The sequence below is a fragment of the Alosa alosa genome, chromosome 7, assembly GCF_017589495.1.
Source record: "Alosa alosa isolate M-15738 ecotype Scorff River chromosome 7, AALO_Geno_1.1, whole genome shotgun sequence".
NCBI classification, from domain to species: Eukaryota; Metazoa; Chordata; class Actinopteri; order Clupeiformes; family Clupeidae; genus Alosa; species Alosa alosa.
This window is the reverse complement of record NC_063195.1, coordinates 19,216,034-19,232,895: the sequence shown is the minus strand read 5'-3', so window position 1 is coordinate 19,232,895 and position 16,862 is coordinate 19,216,034. Positions and strand designations below refer to the sequence as shown.

General features: G+C 41.5%; 1 protein-coding gene across 1 annotated transcript; it reads right to left on the bottom strand.

The window, feature by feature from the left end:
* Positions 1-1,128: 1,128 nt before the first annotated feature.
* On the bottom strand, positions 1,129-16,391 carry LOC125298426 (phospholipase A2-like). The gene is made up of 4 exons (XM_048249146.1): positions 16,240-16,391; positions 15,843-16,014; positions 14,502-14,608; positions 1,129-1,516 (listed from the first exon to the last, which is right to left on the bottom strand). Exons 1-4 carry the CDS (start codon positions 16,277-16,279, stop codon positions 1,368-1,370), a joined length of 468 nt encoding a protein of 155 aa, XP_048105103.1. The 5' UTR covers positions 16,280-16,391; the 3' UTR covers positions 1,129-1,367.
* Positions 16,392-16,862: the final 471 nt, after the last annotated feature.

Below are 16,862 nucleotides of genomic sequence, written 5' to 3'. Positions count from 1 at the left end.
CATACACATTCACTCGGGCAATGCGTACAAACATACACGTTCATCAGACATACACACTCTCTCTCTCAACTTACAAAACACAACATACAAGCACATAATATCTCATGTCCCTCAATGGACATGTAAAGGCTCCCTCTCACCTGTAGCTCACGCCACATTCATGCTCACCACATGCATGTGTACGCACGCACACACACACACTGGTAATGCATACACACAGTACACTTCACATACTTTTGTGTGCGCACAGCACACACACCTTAGAAGAATGATTGCTTTTTGAAGTACAAATGATGTGTTGTGCATAGAAGCATCAGACATATGCTTTTCTGGCATGTATTTTGTATCATAGGACGGTTCTGGTTGAACTTAAATCAATGATGTGCAAGCAATGCTTAAAGCATTGATGGAAAAAAAGATATAAACGTTTTATCATTTGAAATTGCATATATATAATATATATATTAATTTCAGGTTTTGGAAAAAAAAAAAAAAAAAAAAAAAAAAAAACCTCATGCTATTGCGTGCCAGTCTTAGTTAAGACCCTGAAAGTGTAATACCAGATGCCTAAACCGTATTGCCAGATGTTTTCATAGACATTACTCTGAAGTACAATAGTTCTTTATGCTTTATGCACCAATAATACACAGTATAACGAACTACAATACAAAAAAACAATATTAATGATTGGCTGGTTTTCATCAATATTACAGTCTATGGAAACTGAACACTAATGCTTTCTGTAAATGAAGTGTAAATATTAAGAGCTATATCAAGGGCTATTGTCTAACATGATTTCTCTGAAGACTTATCTGTGTGTATGTGTGTGAGAGAGAAAGAAAGAGAGAGAGAGAGAGATTGTGATTGAGTGAATAATTAAATTGGGGGTTGAATTTCTTTAGTTGCCAATTTCTTTGTCTTTTTTTATGTTCACCCATTTTCCCTGTTTTGGTTGTAATTTCAATGATTTTTGAAAAAAAAAAACAAACAAACAAATCTTCATTTTTTCATGTGATTCATATATTATGCACTTTTAAATGTGTTCACTATGGGAACCAGAGTGTAGTCATGAACCGTTCATTTCTTTCTATGTATGCACGCGTCTCACTGAAATGAACGTGGGCAGAATACGAATAAAATGTTTCTTTTTAATATAACTTTCTCATTGTGTCACATTTCTTCTAATTTTATGACATGCATCTGGAAACCATACAAAGTGCTTACTTCGTTAAATGCATATGGTTATATTTCCATGACTTTGCTATATAACTCCTAAAACAGAAATTACATGTAAAAAAAAGCGTAAAGATATAAGAAAGTCCATTCTCCCAAAATCATATCTTCAGCATTGCAAATATTCATGCGTGTCAATAATAAGCACACGTAGGCTGGTCATCCCCGCACATGAAGTCGGGCCACATCGCGTACTTGGGAATGTATGGCGCCCTCTGCAGGCACTGGGCTGCTTCACGGTCACAGCGACACAACATTTGCGCGCACTTATCCTCCATCGACTCTACAAGCACAGTCGAGGAGAAAGAGAGAGAGAGAGAGAGAGAGAGAGAGAGGGAGGGAAAAAATTAACAGTTGACACTAAGCTATGAGCAACTATGTGGCTCAACAGGTGAAACAAGCTTCCTGCCCAAAATAATTGCCGTCACAACATGTGAGGGCTCTGCTAAGCATTGCAAAAGGAATGAATGTAGGCTAGCCTAAGCCAGGGGTTCCCAAACTTTTCCACGAGAAGGCCCCCCAAATACCCCTAGGTTCTGGCCAAGGACCCCCCTGATGTGTTGTTAAACCCATCGACAATACTACAGCAAAATTGTAAAAATACATTAAGCTAATCCTAATGATTATTTTAGCCACAAAGTGTGTAAAAGTTGCATTTGGGGCTTTCTGCTATATGAGAGCTATCACTCTACTATTATTCCCAGTCATTATCATGGGAAATATAATGTTCAGACATGCAACAAATTATTATAATGGCATTGTATAACAACCCTCATAGTAATAGGTATATTTAACAATTTTCAAATGTATTTGTTGCTTTTATTTTTCCTTCCAACTTGCTGAGGCCCCCCTGGCACCCCCTCGCGGGCCCCCACTTTGAAAACCACTGGCCTAAGCTATGTAGTCTCATGTCTCACCTTTTCATCTTATGCTCCAATGCTTAAAAATTTTTGAAGGACTGTCTTCATAACAACATGGTGGTCTTCTAACAAAGACCAACTTAGCAGTTAGGACCAGGCATAGCAAAGACCAGTTGGTGCAAACCCTGGGGATTACTGCTGGGTCACTGGGTGTTGGAGACAGGCAGCTGCACTCCCCCAGCCTGTTTGTTTGAGAGCTTCATTTTGTCAAGTTTATTACGTGACAGTCTCTAATCAATTTCAATCTCAAATTGACCCCACCTGACCCCATCAACTCTGAAAAATGGTAATGTTAAAATATTTTGTTTTGCATTTTGGTTCCACGATGCATTTTCCTGTCTCAGTCCGCGTGATTAGATGCTATTTTAATTCATATGTCGGTCTATTTATTCCCCACTAGTGGGGCCCGCCTCACACTTTGAGAACCACACTGGATAAGGAAACACATTTCGCCTCAGGGCAGGCACAGCGCTATGGGTGGGCCCTGGACGGGCCTAGGCCCACCAACTTTAACAGGCCCACCCAAAACTTTTCTTAAAAAAAAACAAACGTTTTTTATTTATTTATTTTTATATACATTTTAATTTTGTCAATAATTATTAAAAAGCGGCAAATAATCTCATAATCTGTGCTAAAATAGTCTAAATGTTTTTTTTTTTCAAAACTATTTTTAAAAGCTGGTGATGTTTCTGTGCAAGTTCAGCAGTGCCAGATCACGTGAGGTTCTGGATCGGATCTAGCTTGTCGGTATGCTAGGCTAGCTCCAAGTGATCCGAAAGTGTGACAATCATTTCCAGTAAAGGACAGTGCTGCAACAGTCGTTGTTTAGGTACCTTAAACGTGCACAAACGGTCTCGTTGTATCGCTGCAACCAGGAGATGAAGGAGAGCTGAGATCCATAACACCTAGCACATCTCTTTAGCTTAATAATGGTTTCTGAAATGCTTTTTTTGCAATGCAGCAAACGTTGTTGATATTGTGATCATTGATCCGATTTGCATTAAAGGGCCTAATGGGTGTGATTGATCTTTATGAGCTCTCTTGGTAACCTGACCCTAGTCAGATGAATGTCGTTCCGCTTAGCTCCGCCTAGCTTCACTCACATCCATCTGGGACCTCTTCCATTGAAGTGATTTCGCCAGCAACTTTATGGTTTAGCCGAAATCAGGACACAGGGCAGGGGAAGTTTCATAGATGTGACATAGCGTAGAAGCGACTGTGAGTCTCTGTTATTAGCGTCACGGGTTGGCTTCGATGTGAGTGGTTGAAGTAGCACGTCAATAGATGACGGACAAGTGGCTTATTCAATCATATGCAAGCATTTTTTGATTAGGCCCAGCCTTCTGAAGCAACACTTCAATGGATCGGTTTGCCGGTTACTCTCTTGGAGCATGTTTTACATGAAAGATGACGTTGTCAATGAACAAGTTCTGTGCCCGAGGGGTAGTCGCCAGCTGATTTTGCCAGGGCTTCAGCCCCGAATGTATTTTGTACAGTTGACTAACAAATTTGAAACTTTGAGATGAGATGGACGTATTTAACAAACAAGCGGACACGGGTGAACTCACTCTTCATGAACGTTACCTTCCGCCCAACGGTACCGATCCCTTTGCACGACACTTCATTTTGTCGTGTCGCATAGATCATCGCGCTGCCTCCCCACGTTCAGTCGTATGTGGGCGTTTTGTTTAAATGTCAGTTACCAGCAGCTCATACTCGGTTCGTTTAACGTATCCTCTTAAATTACAAATGGACCACAATTTTTGAGCATGTACTTAACAGTATACAACACATTAATAGCCTAAACAAACTATACAAGCCATTTTGGAAATCTTGTTTTATTTAAACTACTCAATGCAATCTCAAATCCTCACCAGAAACACCAACAGTCAATATATTCATCAAATCCTAGTTTTCGTTTGTTTTATGGATCACTAGGTGGTCGTGAACGGCAATGACTCATCCACTTGCACGACACTTCATTTGTCGCGGTCACATTCCACTCTAGTCCTATGGGTAACGCCGTTTAATTTTAATGCCCCCCGCGAAAGCATTCGAAGGCAGCTTTGCATTTGAAAAATATGTCGCTACGGCCAAAAGCTGGGCTAAGCCCATCTTTATGCAAATGAACTGCTGAACGCAGGCTTACTCTCCAATGAAAGGACGAGGTTGTAGGTCCTTTGTCTCTACCACAACGTGCCTGTGAAACTACTTTCCTCGCTTTACAAGAAAAAATAATGTTTTAATGATCTCTTCCATCATCATTCTAGTAGTCCATTCACTAGTTCCCGCCTCGCCAGCATGATTGCTATACTGAGTGTATGCTTTTGCCGCCGTTTGGCATGGTAGCCGGTCGCGGGTCATGGAATGCCTGAAGCCGGAGATCGCGATAGAGCGATGGTCAGCTTTGCACCCCAATGTAAGGAGATGTGGATGCGCAACTGGGCTATCAGTGAAATGAGGAGGAGGAGGAGGATAATTTTGTGAGCCGGGCGCGGTGACGATGGATAAGGAGGCCGGGCTTAAATACCCTGGCTATGAAGACAGGTGAGTTAATTGCTGTCAATCATCCCTAAGGGCTCCTCCCTACTTTGTTTAGAAAACATCATTTCACTAGTTCGGCCTGGCCAGCATGATTGCTATACTGGAGTGTATAAGCTGCCGCGGTTTGGGATGGTAGCTGGTCGCGGGTCATGGAATGAAGCGAGATCGCGATAGAGCCATGGCCGCTTGCACCCCAAAAGAGCAGAAAGGAAGGCCACTACCGAAATTACATTTGCGCTTGCTTAGCAAGTCATAGATCCAGATGGAGTGGATGTACAGTAGACTGATAGGCATCTGTGGACCAATGGCTCAGTATTTGATTGTTGCTCTGATAGGACAAGCATGCAGCTGTAGTAGCGATCTATCCTGAATGCACAGAGTAGCGTCACGGAACCGGATTTGACAAGGATATATATTAGTCTGAACCTGTGACGAAGTGATGGGTACCCTTCATCTGAGATGAAGAGAGCCAGTGTTTACGCTGAGCCGACCGACATATGAGATGTAGTGTGATGGGTATGAAGCTGAGGATCTGAGGCAGAGTTGGATATGAATAGGAGTGTCCTTTTCGAATTGATCGGTTTAGTCTGATTGGTAGTAAACGTATTGTCTCCCTGGTTTAATTTAAGATCTCGCCATTGGGAATGAATGCCGTATGGGTCGTGGAGCTCGGGCGTATTTGCTGCATGGTTCTGGGGCTCAGCCATCTTTCATGGTTCTGGGGCTCAGCGGAAGCCATCGCTGTGCATGGGTCCTGAGCTCAGCGTAGCTGTTGCCGTACGGTTTCGGGCTTGCGAAGCCGACATTGTATGGGTCCAGGAGCTCGGGCGTAGTTGTTGCTGCATGGTTCTTGGGCTTGGTGGAGCCGACGCTGCATGGGTCCTGATCTCGCTTAGTTGTTGCTGCATGGCTCTTGGGGCTGAGCAAACTCAGTCGCTGCATTGGTCTTGGGGCTCAGCAAAGCAGTCGCTGTAACGGGTTTTGGGGCTCAGTGTAGCTGCTGCTGCATGGGTCCTGAGCCTCGACGAGGTTGCTGCGCGGTTCTTGGGGCTCTTCAGCTTAAGCAGTCGCTGTACGGGTCTTGGGGCTCAAGAGTAATTGTTGCCGCATGGTTCTTGAGTACCGGGCGAAGCAGTCGCTATGCTGGGTCCTGGAGCACAGTGTAGCTTTTTTGCTGCATGGGTCTTGAAGGCTCAGCGGAGCCTGCTGTAGCAGGGGTTACATGAGCTCAGCAGAGCAGCCGCCTTGCTACCGGGGCCGCCTGGAAGAAGTGGAGTCGGATCTGGAAGTACGGCGGAGATGCCGCGGGAAGGAAGCCGGTGGTTAAGAACCTGCCGCTGGCGTGGCTGTGGCTGAAGAAGCGGAGTGATACGCTCTGGAGCGTATGGTGCAGGAAAGCTTTGTCAAGAGCAGCCTGCTTCCTGGTCAGCAGAAAGAATGAATAGAGGGAGTGGGAAGGAGAAAAGATTATTTATAGGACTTAAATAGGAGTTAAGACAGAGGAGGATGGAATTTCTATCCCACTCCACGGAACAAGATGTCGCGGAAATGGAGTGCTGTGCAATGATTGGAGCAATGCAATAGCATATGTTTTTTTTTTTTTTTTAAATGTTGATGTCAAGATTTTAGCTAATATCCAAAGTTGTGCCACTTCTGATTGATGAGCACGCCAGCACCCAGCTCCATTACGCCTGCCTACCGAGGCTTTGCAACTCAACTAGACTGCATTTCCGACGGGAACTGCGAAGTGTGCTTGCCCTGTTCCGGCCACCAACGGAGCAGACAGTGACATACGCTTATGCTGAACCTGGCTTGATCCAAGCATTCTAACAGTGCCTTTCAGTGTTGGAGCAGTGGCAATAGCTCAAAAAAGCTCTATTCAACTATTGCCTTGGCGGGTGAATGGGTTCGGCTTTTACCTGTGGCCTGCCTTCTAATTTAGCTTCTATGACTAAAATCAAATCAATAAAATAAAACAACAGCAGTGATTGGCTGCAAAAATAAATAATGTCACCGCCTTTGCACCTCTCAAACTGGGCTATCAGGTAACCTAGAGAAAAATTTGAAATTATGAAATATGACTCAAGGCATTAAAATGCTGCTTGTTTGTCAGGATATTTTTTCACTGATTTATTTTAGAAATATGAGCTATGAGGGAAATTATATATTCCATCCCCTAATTCTGTTTTACTGGTTTATTTGACAAATAATCTATATGGATTTGCTCTATAAAGACCTTTTATGTCTGTTTGGGATTGTTTTGAGAGCCTATTGATGTATCTCAGAATAAAGGAATGTCCACAACATTAGTGATGTTTTTTGTGTGTGTGAATGTATTTTACTTAACTCTTTAAATTGAGCTGATACTCATGAACGCGATGTCTCTAATAGCCACAATAGGGGAGTAATTTTAGCAACACCGTATTTTGTGTGGCCCATAACGACCCAGTGGATCATGAAAACGTACAAAATTCACATTCCTTGCTTGTTGTTGGTACATTAATCCCATTCAGATTGCCACTTATCTGAGATGTAAGAGTTCAGTATAGGTTTAAGGTCTGGGGCAGGGATTTGACATTCTGTGACTTCTTCTATTGAGGGCTTGCTTAGCAGCACTGTCCGCTTCATTTCCCCTCAGACCAACATGGCCTGGGACCCAGCAAAAACTACACTTAAGTTCTGGTTCTTTAGACGTTCTAGTTGATCAAGCTCAGCTTTGGTTGTACTTTTGCTTGACATTAAAGCCTACTGGAAAGATTTTTCAATTTAATTGAATGCAATTTACTTTTACTTACTAAATAAAAATAATTTATCCCCTCACCCGTAGTTTTCTATTTATTTACAAATATACATAGGCCTACTGTAATTACATTTCTACATAGTTATTCTACTGATCTTTATACTATTCATCCTGCACATAAACGTATTCTTACTACTCTTTATAATGCTGTTTCTGTACTACAATGACACTGTTTCCACACTGCACATAGCTGTATGTTATGTACATATCTGTTATAAATTTGTCATATTGAATATCCATATTTATTCTGTTTTATTATATTCTGTTAATACACTGCATATATCTATATTATTATTTCTACTATTATAATGTTACTGCTACATCTACATACATTATTCTATTTTATTGTATGAGATAACCGCTAATACACTGCACATATTTTATATTTAATTCATATTACTCTAAACCACCTTCTGTAAATCAACTGTATACTACTGTCTACATTGCACTATATTTCTTGACCTGTCTCTGTATATTTCATCACCTTTCTATACTTTGCATCACATTGTATGTATACTGTAGCTACATGAATCACAGCTAAGATCCTTGGTTGCTATGAAGGCCAGTCGCTCTAAATGGATGGTTACTATGGCCAAAGGCCAGTTATTCAAGCGTTGTCAAGCGGACATATCCTAACTTTATCCTATTTTAAACATCTCTATTTTACTTTAGCCTACTTCCATACAGTGATTCCTATTAAGAAGTGGCTACTTCATTCAAGGCCACCGTGATTCACGAAAGCAACATTATTAAATTAATCTGTCACCATATGCCTACGCCTAACGCTTTGCAGAGGAGAATCTTTTAATTTGATTCACAATGAAACGCTACATTTAATGTACATGTAAACAATGAGTAGGCTAGTTTTGGTTGTTGTTGGTGGTGTTACTGCATCCCTTAGTTATGCCTACAATGCAAAATTGTTCCCTTGTGATTGTTAGACGATTTCAAAACATCGCGACATGAAATGCCACTCACAAAACATTGTTTGTGAATCGGGTCTTATTAGAGTCCTCGCTTTGCTGTCACAGACTCAGGCGCTTACTTTTAGGGCTAAAATGCTTCCTGAATTACTCTTAGTAAAAAAAAAATAGGAGTCCTTAAAGTTACGAAAGGACGGTTACGAAAGTACAAGCATCTCATATCAAATGACCATGGCATTACGCTTAAGCAACATAAATCTCATAACGCTACAGCAACATCTCCTCCCTATGACCTAGCTAGCTAGCTTCTAGCCACACAAGAAATGAATGATGTTAAAATCTCTGCTTAGCATTCTAATAACAGAAGGGGCACATTTATGTGGACCACTACAACACTCCACTCATTATGTCTGTAACATTAACTGTATAAAACACTTACTTTCATAAAGGAAGCACACCATCCAGCACATAGCCTATACATGGAAACCGATATTTTAGGTACTTGGCCAATTTAACTCAAACGTGTCTCTGAAGCTCTGTTCTAGAATCTTGCTCTGAAGTCTGTCCCCTGCTAAGCAACATCAAATAAACGAAATGACAGTCTTCCAGTATTAAATGTCTGTAAGCCCGAATGGATGTGTGTGGTTTGCAATTAGAATAAACAATAAATAACATTTCCAATAATTTCCCATGATAAATTACATAATATTTGCACCTTCCTTACTTGTGAATCTCATAATCAGATTTCAAGTAGGCTACACTAGTGAAATGTAATACAACGCTGCCACCTAGCTAGCCCAGATGTAGGCTATTTAACATTAACGCGACATTGCTTGTTTATTCTTTCACAACTCCATGCTTTTAGGAAAACAATCTTTTATCATAGTTCCTCTTCAATGAGCCGATTACCAGCTCGCTTTTTGTAACAGAGATAGCGGTTTATTGTCCCTAGGTTTACAGAAACACCTATTCATATTAATACGTGAGCCTATGGAGTGCTGTCCACCACTGTTCATTACATGGCCCAGAATGCCTTGCATGTCTTTACAACAAAACAACACAGTAAAACCTAAAATGCCCGTAAACATATGCATTTGCATACTTGTAACATTTTAATAATACTCTCCCATCATGATATGTAACAATAATGAAAAATTGAATTTGAATACCGTCAATGTGAAAACAACTCTATTATGTAAGATATATATAGCTACTGTTCTCCCTGGTATTTCAGTTTGAAGTCCATACTATCCCATGGCAGAGCAAGGATTTCATGATTGGGCAAGATTGGTTGGAGACATTGTGTCTGCTTTGAGACAATGTGCATACATGGAAGGCATTGTGATAGAAGGTGAATGGTGTGAGTTACCAAAGACTCGTGGGTGGTTAGCCAAATGATGGAAACTTTTGGAATATTTCTTTTTTTTTTTTTTGCACCCTCACACTGGAGTCCCCAGTTCATATACAAAATTTGGTATCGATATGTGACAGTGTTCCTGAGATATGGACGACTTCCTGTTTCGGAGCTTCGCCGCCGATTTCGTTTGGCTGTGACGGGCAAACGCTTTCGAAAATCAAAAATCCTTCCGCTAACATTTGTGAGGCTTGGTCCAAGGATAATGTACGTCAAGTTTCGTGGCGTTCGGACCAAATTTGTGACCTGTGAAAATTTAGTTTCGCTTTCTGTTCAATCCAATGCTTTGCAAGCACACTTAATAATTTTGCAAGCGCCGCGGCGTGTGACATATGGATAAGGAGGCCGGCTTAAATACCCTGGCTGCGGAAGACAGGTGAGTTAATTGCTGTCAATCATCCCTAAGGGCTCCTCCCGAACTTTGTTTACAAAACATCATTACAACAAACGAAACTAGGATTTGGATGAATATATTGACTGTTGGTGTTTCTGGTGAGGATTTGAGATTGCATTGAGTAGTTTAAATAAGATTTCCAAATGGCTTGCATAGTTTGTTTAGGCTATTAATGTGTTGTATACTGTTAAGTACATGCCTAAAATTGTGGTCCATTTGTGGAAAAGCACTTAAGATACGTTAAAACGAACTGAGTATGAGTTGGTAACTGACATTTTAAACAAAACGCCCACATACGACTGAACGTGGGGAGGCAGCGCGACATCTATGCGACACAACAAAATGAAGTGTCTTGCAAGTGGATACCCATAATTTGGACGCTACGTGCGCGCGCGAGGTTGGGCATGTCATTGTTTGCATTTGATGTTTGGTATAGGCCTACGTTACAAGGAAATCATGAAGTCATCAGTAACAAGGTGGTGGTGGAGTTATCCTGTGCTCGTCATTTAGACTAGCCTACAAGTTCAGGTTTGTTATCAGCCTACAGTCTGGAGCTGGCCAAACAGTGGTGGCCTACTTTGCCTAGTGTAATAACATGGGTTACTACATAGGCTAGGTCAGTCTTTTTTAAAAATAATCATGGGGCAACGTTTTGGGCGAACTCGATGTAATTCACAAATGAAACAGGCCTGAGCATCTCACACAGCACAGCCGAACTCACTGCTCACTCAGAAGAGTAAAAAGGGGCATTGCATGCCATTACAACAGAGTATCCATCTCCTTCTAGAATTAGTTGTCTTCAATTAGTGAGTCTTCAATGTTCCCTTCTCCCTAAGCTAAGCATAACAAACCATGTAATGCATATTGCTATTTAAAAGCCACTCTGCTAGTTGGCTAGTTCGTTTCTAAAAGCAAACAGAAAATGTCAAGATAGCTAAATGCCATTACATCCTCTAATTGTCAAAATATTATTGTCCATAATATTCAATAAATGTGGTGCAAATGAGGCTTGAGTCAGTGGATTTATTTATGAAAAGTTAGCAGCAAGTCAGGCAAAATGGGAATTATGAAAACCGTTTAGACTCTATGGGCTAAGCAACGAATGTTTTCAACTGCCCTGCATTTTGATTGAAACTGTCGGGCAGTGTGATTGATCTGTAATGTTGAAAACCTAAAACAAATTAAATATTCGACCTCATGTTAAACAAGCAGAACTAAACTATGTTTGGGGGAAATATTAGATTCCCACTTTTACAGCCTATAGGCCTTAGGTCTATTCGAGAGATGCGCTAAAGCACAGCCAGCAGGTGTGGTGCGTAATGGAGATTCCAAAGCGCTCTTATTTGGTCAGAACCAAGGACAGTGATCGAGGATAGGTACGTCCGTCCTTTTTACAATGCAACAAACTATTTAAAGATCATCAAGCTATTCAAATCTCTATTATGTAAGCACAAATAATATAACAGTATATTAGTCAGTCATTTTTATTAGGTTAAACAGTGATTTGATAAAGTCTGGCCCATCCAAAACTGGAATCCTGGCGCCGTGCCTGCCTCAGGGATCCACAATGATATCAGGGCCTCTACGGAAGTAAATTGATGGATATCTGTCGTAGCAACTTTAATCCCTGAAAATGATATAGGATATTTTGTCAGGACCCTGTCAGATCTGCACGAACCCCGCCCCTTTTCTGTAAATATTTCCATCTTCCAGCAGGGGGCTGTAGCCGTGCGGGTGTGCACAGGTGTGCTGTGGTTGGTCCTGATGAGCCATTAAAAGGGCCCGCTCTCAGGATGCAGACGGACTCCCTCTCCGCTCGGCCGTCGTTATAGTGCTACTGCTTATGTTATGTCTTGTTATGTTGGCGAACACTTGTACTCATACCCCTTGACACTATGCACTACACTTTACTTTTTAGCTTTCACATACTGACTTTTCTATAATTATTTAATAAATATACTTTATTGTTACTCTTGCGTGGACCTCCCTTATGTTTCATACTGTATGCCTGATCCAGCATGTGTGACAATATATTTATTTATTTTTTTATTTTTTTGGTAGGGGCAGCTCAGTCAGAGAGGGCAGACGGGCAATATTGCTTATTAAGCTATTTTTCCATTGCCAGCAAATTAAACTTTACTTTTGTGGCGTTGTATTGGAACTATGATAAACGTATACCATAGAGGTTCAAATAGCACTGGGTTTTGTCAGTTCTTGTGCATACTGGCGGTGATCTGTGTGCGTGTGTTTGATAGCACTACATCAGGTAATTGCTTGTAGGCTACAAATGTATGCTGCATGACTACGGTATTGGGTTTTTGGCCACGCCCCCTCTTCACATTTCAGTTGGCCCCTAACTGGGCTGGGTCTGGTGCCGGTTCTGCCCATGTGACTATGTCTTGTGTGCCCTGGACTGGGAAAGGTTTGACTGTCATAGTGCAATAATGTTTATGTCTGTACTACTGGAGATTTTAAACTGTGAGAGGGATATTTGGCATAGATAGACTTTCCTCCCTATAAATGGTTCAGCTCATGATGTTGATAATTGGCTGGCCTATATAACGGGTGGCTCACTTCATATCAGACTACAGGAGACCACCGTCCGAAGAGCAGGGAATCAAGGACGTTAAGAGTTTTGAAGTTTAATGTTTTTTTGAAGTATAAAAATGAACCCTGTTTGTGAGACAAGGAGATATAGTTTGGTCTAAACTCATGCAGGGTCTAGTTCAGGCCTGATGGTGCCTAATTGTATTGAGATATTTTGCCCAGTTTGATTAACTGTTGCCTAGTGTGCAGACTACAGACAGGATTCCTGGGTTTTATATATAATTTGTGCTTCCTGGATCGGCCAGTTTGGACAATAGGCTAAATCATATATTTCTGTATTGAACAGACAATTTTGTTCCCTCACCACCACTGCCACCTCACCCAGTGGTCACACCTCCTGGGGGGCGGAGTGTACCCCTCTCGCTCTGGCACACCTTTATTCAACCAGGAAGTTACATTTATAATCTAATCCCTAGGGATTAAGGCCTGGCCAAGATAGCATGCTGATAGTCTTTACACACAATAAAATAAAATAAATAATAAATATCTTGTACAGAAAATAAACAATCATAACCTGTCCTAGTAGCACACAATAGAAGATGATCAATACACTCCACACAGCTGAATGTACCAAAAGCACACAACAGAAGATGATCAATACACTCCACACATCTGAATGTACCAAAAGCTATAGCTCTCAAATTTCGCCCTTTCAGCCTAGCAGTTAACAATGGGCTATATAGGCCACATACACTTTAGCATACCTGTGCTTGACTAACACACTATGTGAACTGCACTTGTACACCTAAAACACTTAATCACTGAATTCATGCATTTATTCAGACCTTTTGTCTTATAAAATCAAGCACCATAGTGATGCCAAATTTTTTGAAGAAAATCTGAGGCATCCATGAGGGTTATGTTAAAAAGCCTTTAATCTCACATGACTATTCAAAATATGCCTACCAACGCGTATCGGCATTACTGTCTTCATCAGAGCGTGCAAAGTAGTTGCCTTTGGGCTGTTCCTTCCATGAGCACAGTCTTATACCCTAGTAACAGTTCTTGCAAATTGTTTATGGCACCATAGTCATGCAGTCTGCCTTCACAGACATTTGTGAAGGAATGGGTTCTGAAGAGCTCAGTGAGTTCAAGCATGGTGCCGTCATAGGGTGCACAAAGCAAGGTTGACCCATAAAGACATACTGTATTTGGGCGAGTTTGGTGTGGAGGATCTTGACAGACCTGCACAGAGACCTGACCTCAACCCCATTTGACCATCTTTGGGAAGAACTAAAGGAGATTGTACACCAATTCCTCTCGATCAGTGCCTGACCTCTCAATGCTGTTCTGAATGAATGGACAACAAACCTCACAGAAAAAGCCATCGCCGTGGAAGCCAGCCTACACCTAGATTTACTGTAGAATGGGATGTTACAAAGGTTTGTGTAGGTTTATTGGCCAGGTGTCCCAATACTTTTGTTCATACAGTGTATGTATGTACCTGCATAAGAACAGCCTACATTATGCACAAATATTCCCAAGTTACATGTACCACAATGTCAATATTTGTTTTGTTTAGGCCTTCAAATCAACATGTGCAATTAGCAATATTTGTCACCAGTTACGGTTAAGCCTACTTTGGCATAAATGCTTTACTTTCTACAGTTAGCCCACCACAGCTCTACAGTTTGAGAGTGAGTTTCAGATTCATGGACGGACTTACCACAGTCGGGGTGGTGGTCCAGGCAGGTCCAAGAGTACTTTTCTGTCTTGCTCTGACATCCTATATCCTCCGCCTTGCCATAGCAGCAGTCATGCTTGTGGCAACACCTGGATGTGTGTGTGTGTGTGTGTGTGTGTGAGAGAGAGAGAGTGTGTGTGTGAGAAAGAGAGAGAATGAGAACATGCATCTCAGTTTAGCTTTGATGATAAACTGTAATCATATTGTGAAGGTTTTCATCAGTCCGATGAAAATATGGGTTCGGTGCTGTGGCAGGCCATGAATTATTGGGGGGAATCCACTAGGTCATAATTAACAAAGAATTGGTAAAGCAATCATTATAAACCTTTGTAACCCTTGTGTTGTCAAAAATAACTGACCACTATCTTTGTGAGAATAGAAAACCTCCTAAGTGATTTATTTTCAACTTGAAATTTGGTGACTTTTCCTAGTGCCCGAACATTAGACAAAGCCCAAGATTCCAAGATTGCTTTTGTTCATATTTCCATAAAAGCTGTACAACATTCAAATTCAAAAAATTCAAATTTGCTAACAGGTTTCCCAGGGTTCACCCAAATTAGTACAACAAAGACTGTCTTCGGGACATTTTTGACCTAGTTATAAAATGATTTAGCTATACACACCACAAAACCACATACACTTACACACAAACATCTAGACCCCCACATACTTTCACACAAAAATACATCCCTCTCTCTCTCTCTCTCCCTCTCTTACTTTTACAGAGGAATGGTGAAGTGTTGTTCACAGAGTTCACAGAACAATATTACAGAGAAAAAGGGGGGAACACAGATGTTAACTTCATGATGATTAGCAGGTTGTTTCTCCACACAAAATAGTTTGGTGTTTGAAAAATCCATTGAGCTGATTCATTTAGAGACAACCAGAGGTCAACAGACATGGGAACAAGAAAGAGGGAAAGAAAGATAACTTCGCCTTAATATTCCAATGATTTCTGATAAGCGTCCCATTGTCCCCACCGGGACAATAAAACCGGTTGGATTAAAAGGGCAGCAAAAAGAAAACAGCCAGGCAACTAAGGGCCTCCTCAACCATTGCCACAAACGTTGCTATGTCGTAATAGCCTATATGCCGAGTCGGGGCAGTCTAGCAAAGGCGCTCGAAATTCCCTGTGGCAGGCTAATCATTTTGTCTTCGTTTTGTACAACAACACATCTCTCTCGCTCGATCTCTGGTTCTCTGCGTGCGTGCGTGCGTGCGTAAATGTGCCATAGGCGCACATTTTGGTTTTGCTTCTGTTGTAAGCCCCTGCTGTATGTTTTGGAAAAACTGGTAACAGATTATATATTGTCTGCTCCTCACCAGTCCGCTTTGTCTCGGGGCCATCCCTGACCCCCAAGTCCGCAGTAGCATCCGTACATCACGTAACTCATCGCCGCTCTCCCCGTACTGCACTTGATAATGCCAGCGAGTTCTAGCAAGCCTCGCTTCGTCCGTCGCGTCCGCGCCAAACCCGGGGAGACCGACAGCAGGGCTACGAAAACAAGAGAGAAAAATATAAACTATAGAGACATGGAACATTTATTTTTAACAGATAACTGTAAGCATATTTGAAGATATGGTAGGGACCAGGTAGGTACCCTAATTCCCGAATAAGTTTGGTGACAAATTCAGGTACGGATACTAGGCCTACTTGTGAACATTAAATCATACCATTTCCGCGGACTAGACAAGACAAAGTAAAAATAGTGCTACTCACCCACTGAAATTATCAGTGCGTAAACGTAAAGTGCGTGCATCGTCGCTCACACCTGTTCAAGGTAGCCTACACCTGCAGTCTGTGGAAATAAGCACCCTGCACTCTCTTATAGGGGTGTGGTCTGATTTGTTGGTCTCTTTTTCTCCGTCAGCGACATGGACAGCCTCTCAAATTCTCGGAAAGACACAGCTGAAACTGCATTCACAAGTGAGTGACTAGCCTACAGCCATGGAGCAACGCACACTCCTAACAAAGAAGCACTCAGACAAATGTATGTAAAAATAGTGAGTTGGTGTTTCGACAACTGCATGTTTACATTTAACATCTGCACTCATGCACAGAACAAACTCCAACACCTTGCCTATAACTCAGCATGAATGAGTGGATTCAAGTTGAGGACGTTGTCATGATTGTCACGTTGTCATGATTAAAACTTTTACAAGTTCTCAATGAGGTGACATATAAAACATAAGCCTATTACACTGGTTGAAAATGTCCACGTAGCAAGTATGTGGAACAGACATATAGTCATTGCACTAGACCACAATACTGCTGTTCAAGGTTTTTTTCTGTAAAAAGGTCTAAGAGTAGGATAGCCCACTGAAAAGTCTAAGAAGTTTGTT

Bases quoted from the DNA above. Each gene is read 5' to 3' on its own strand.
- LOC125298426 (XM_048249146.1), bottom strand. From the start codon at position 16,279: ATGCACGCACTTTACGTTTACGCACTGATAATTTCAGTGG. The intron at 16,015-16,239 runs GTGAGTAGCACT...TTGTTTTCGTAG, and splicing joins CGCACTGATAATTTCAGTGG to CCCTGCTGTCGGTCTCCCCG. The intron at 1,517-14,501 runs GTAAGTCCGTCC...CTGTGCTTGTAG, and splicing joins GGACCACCACCCCGACTGTG to AGTCGATGGAGGATAAGTGC.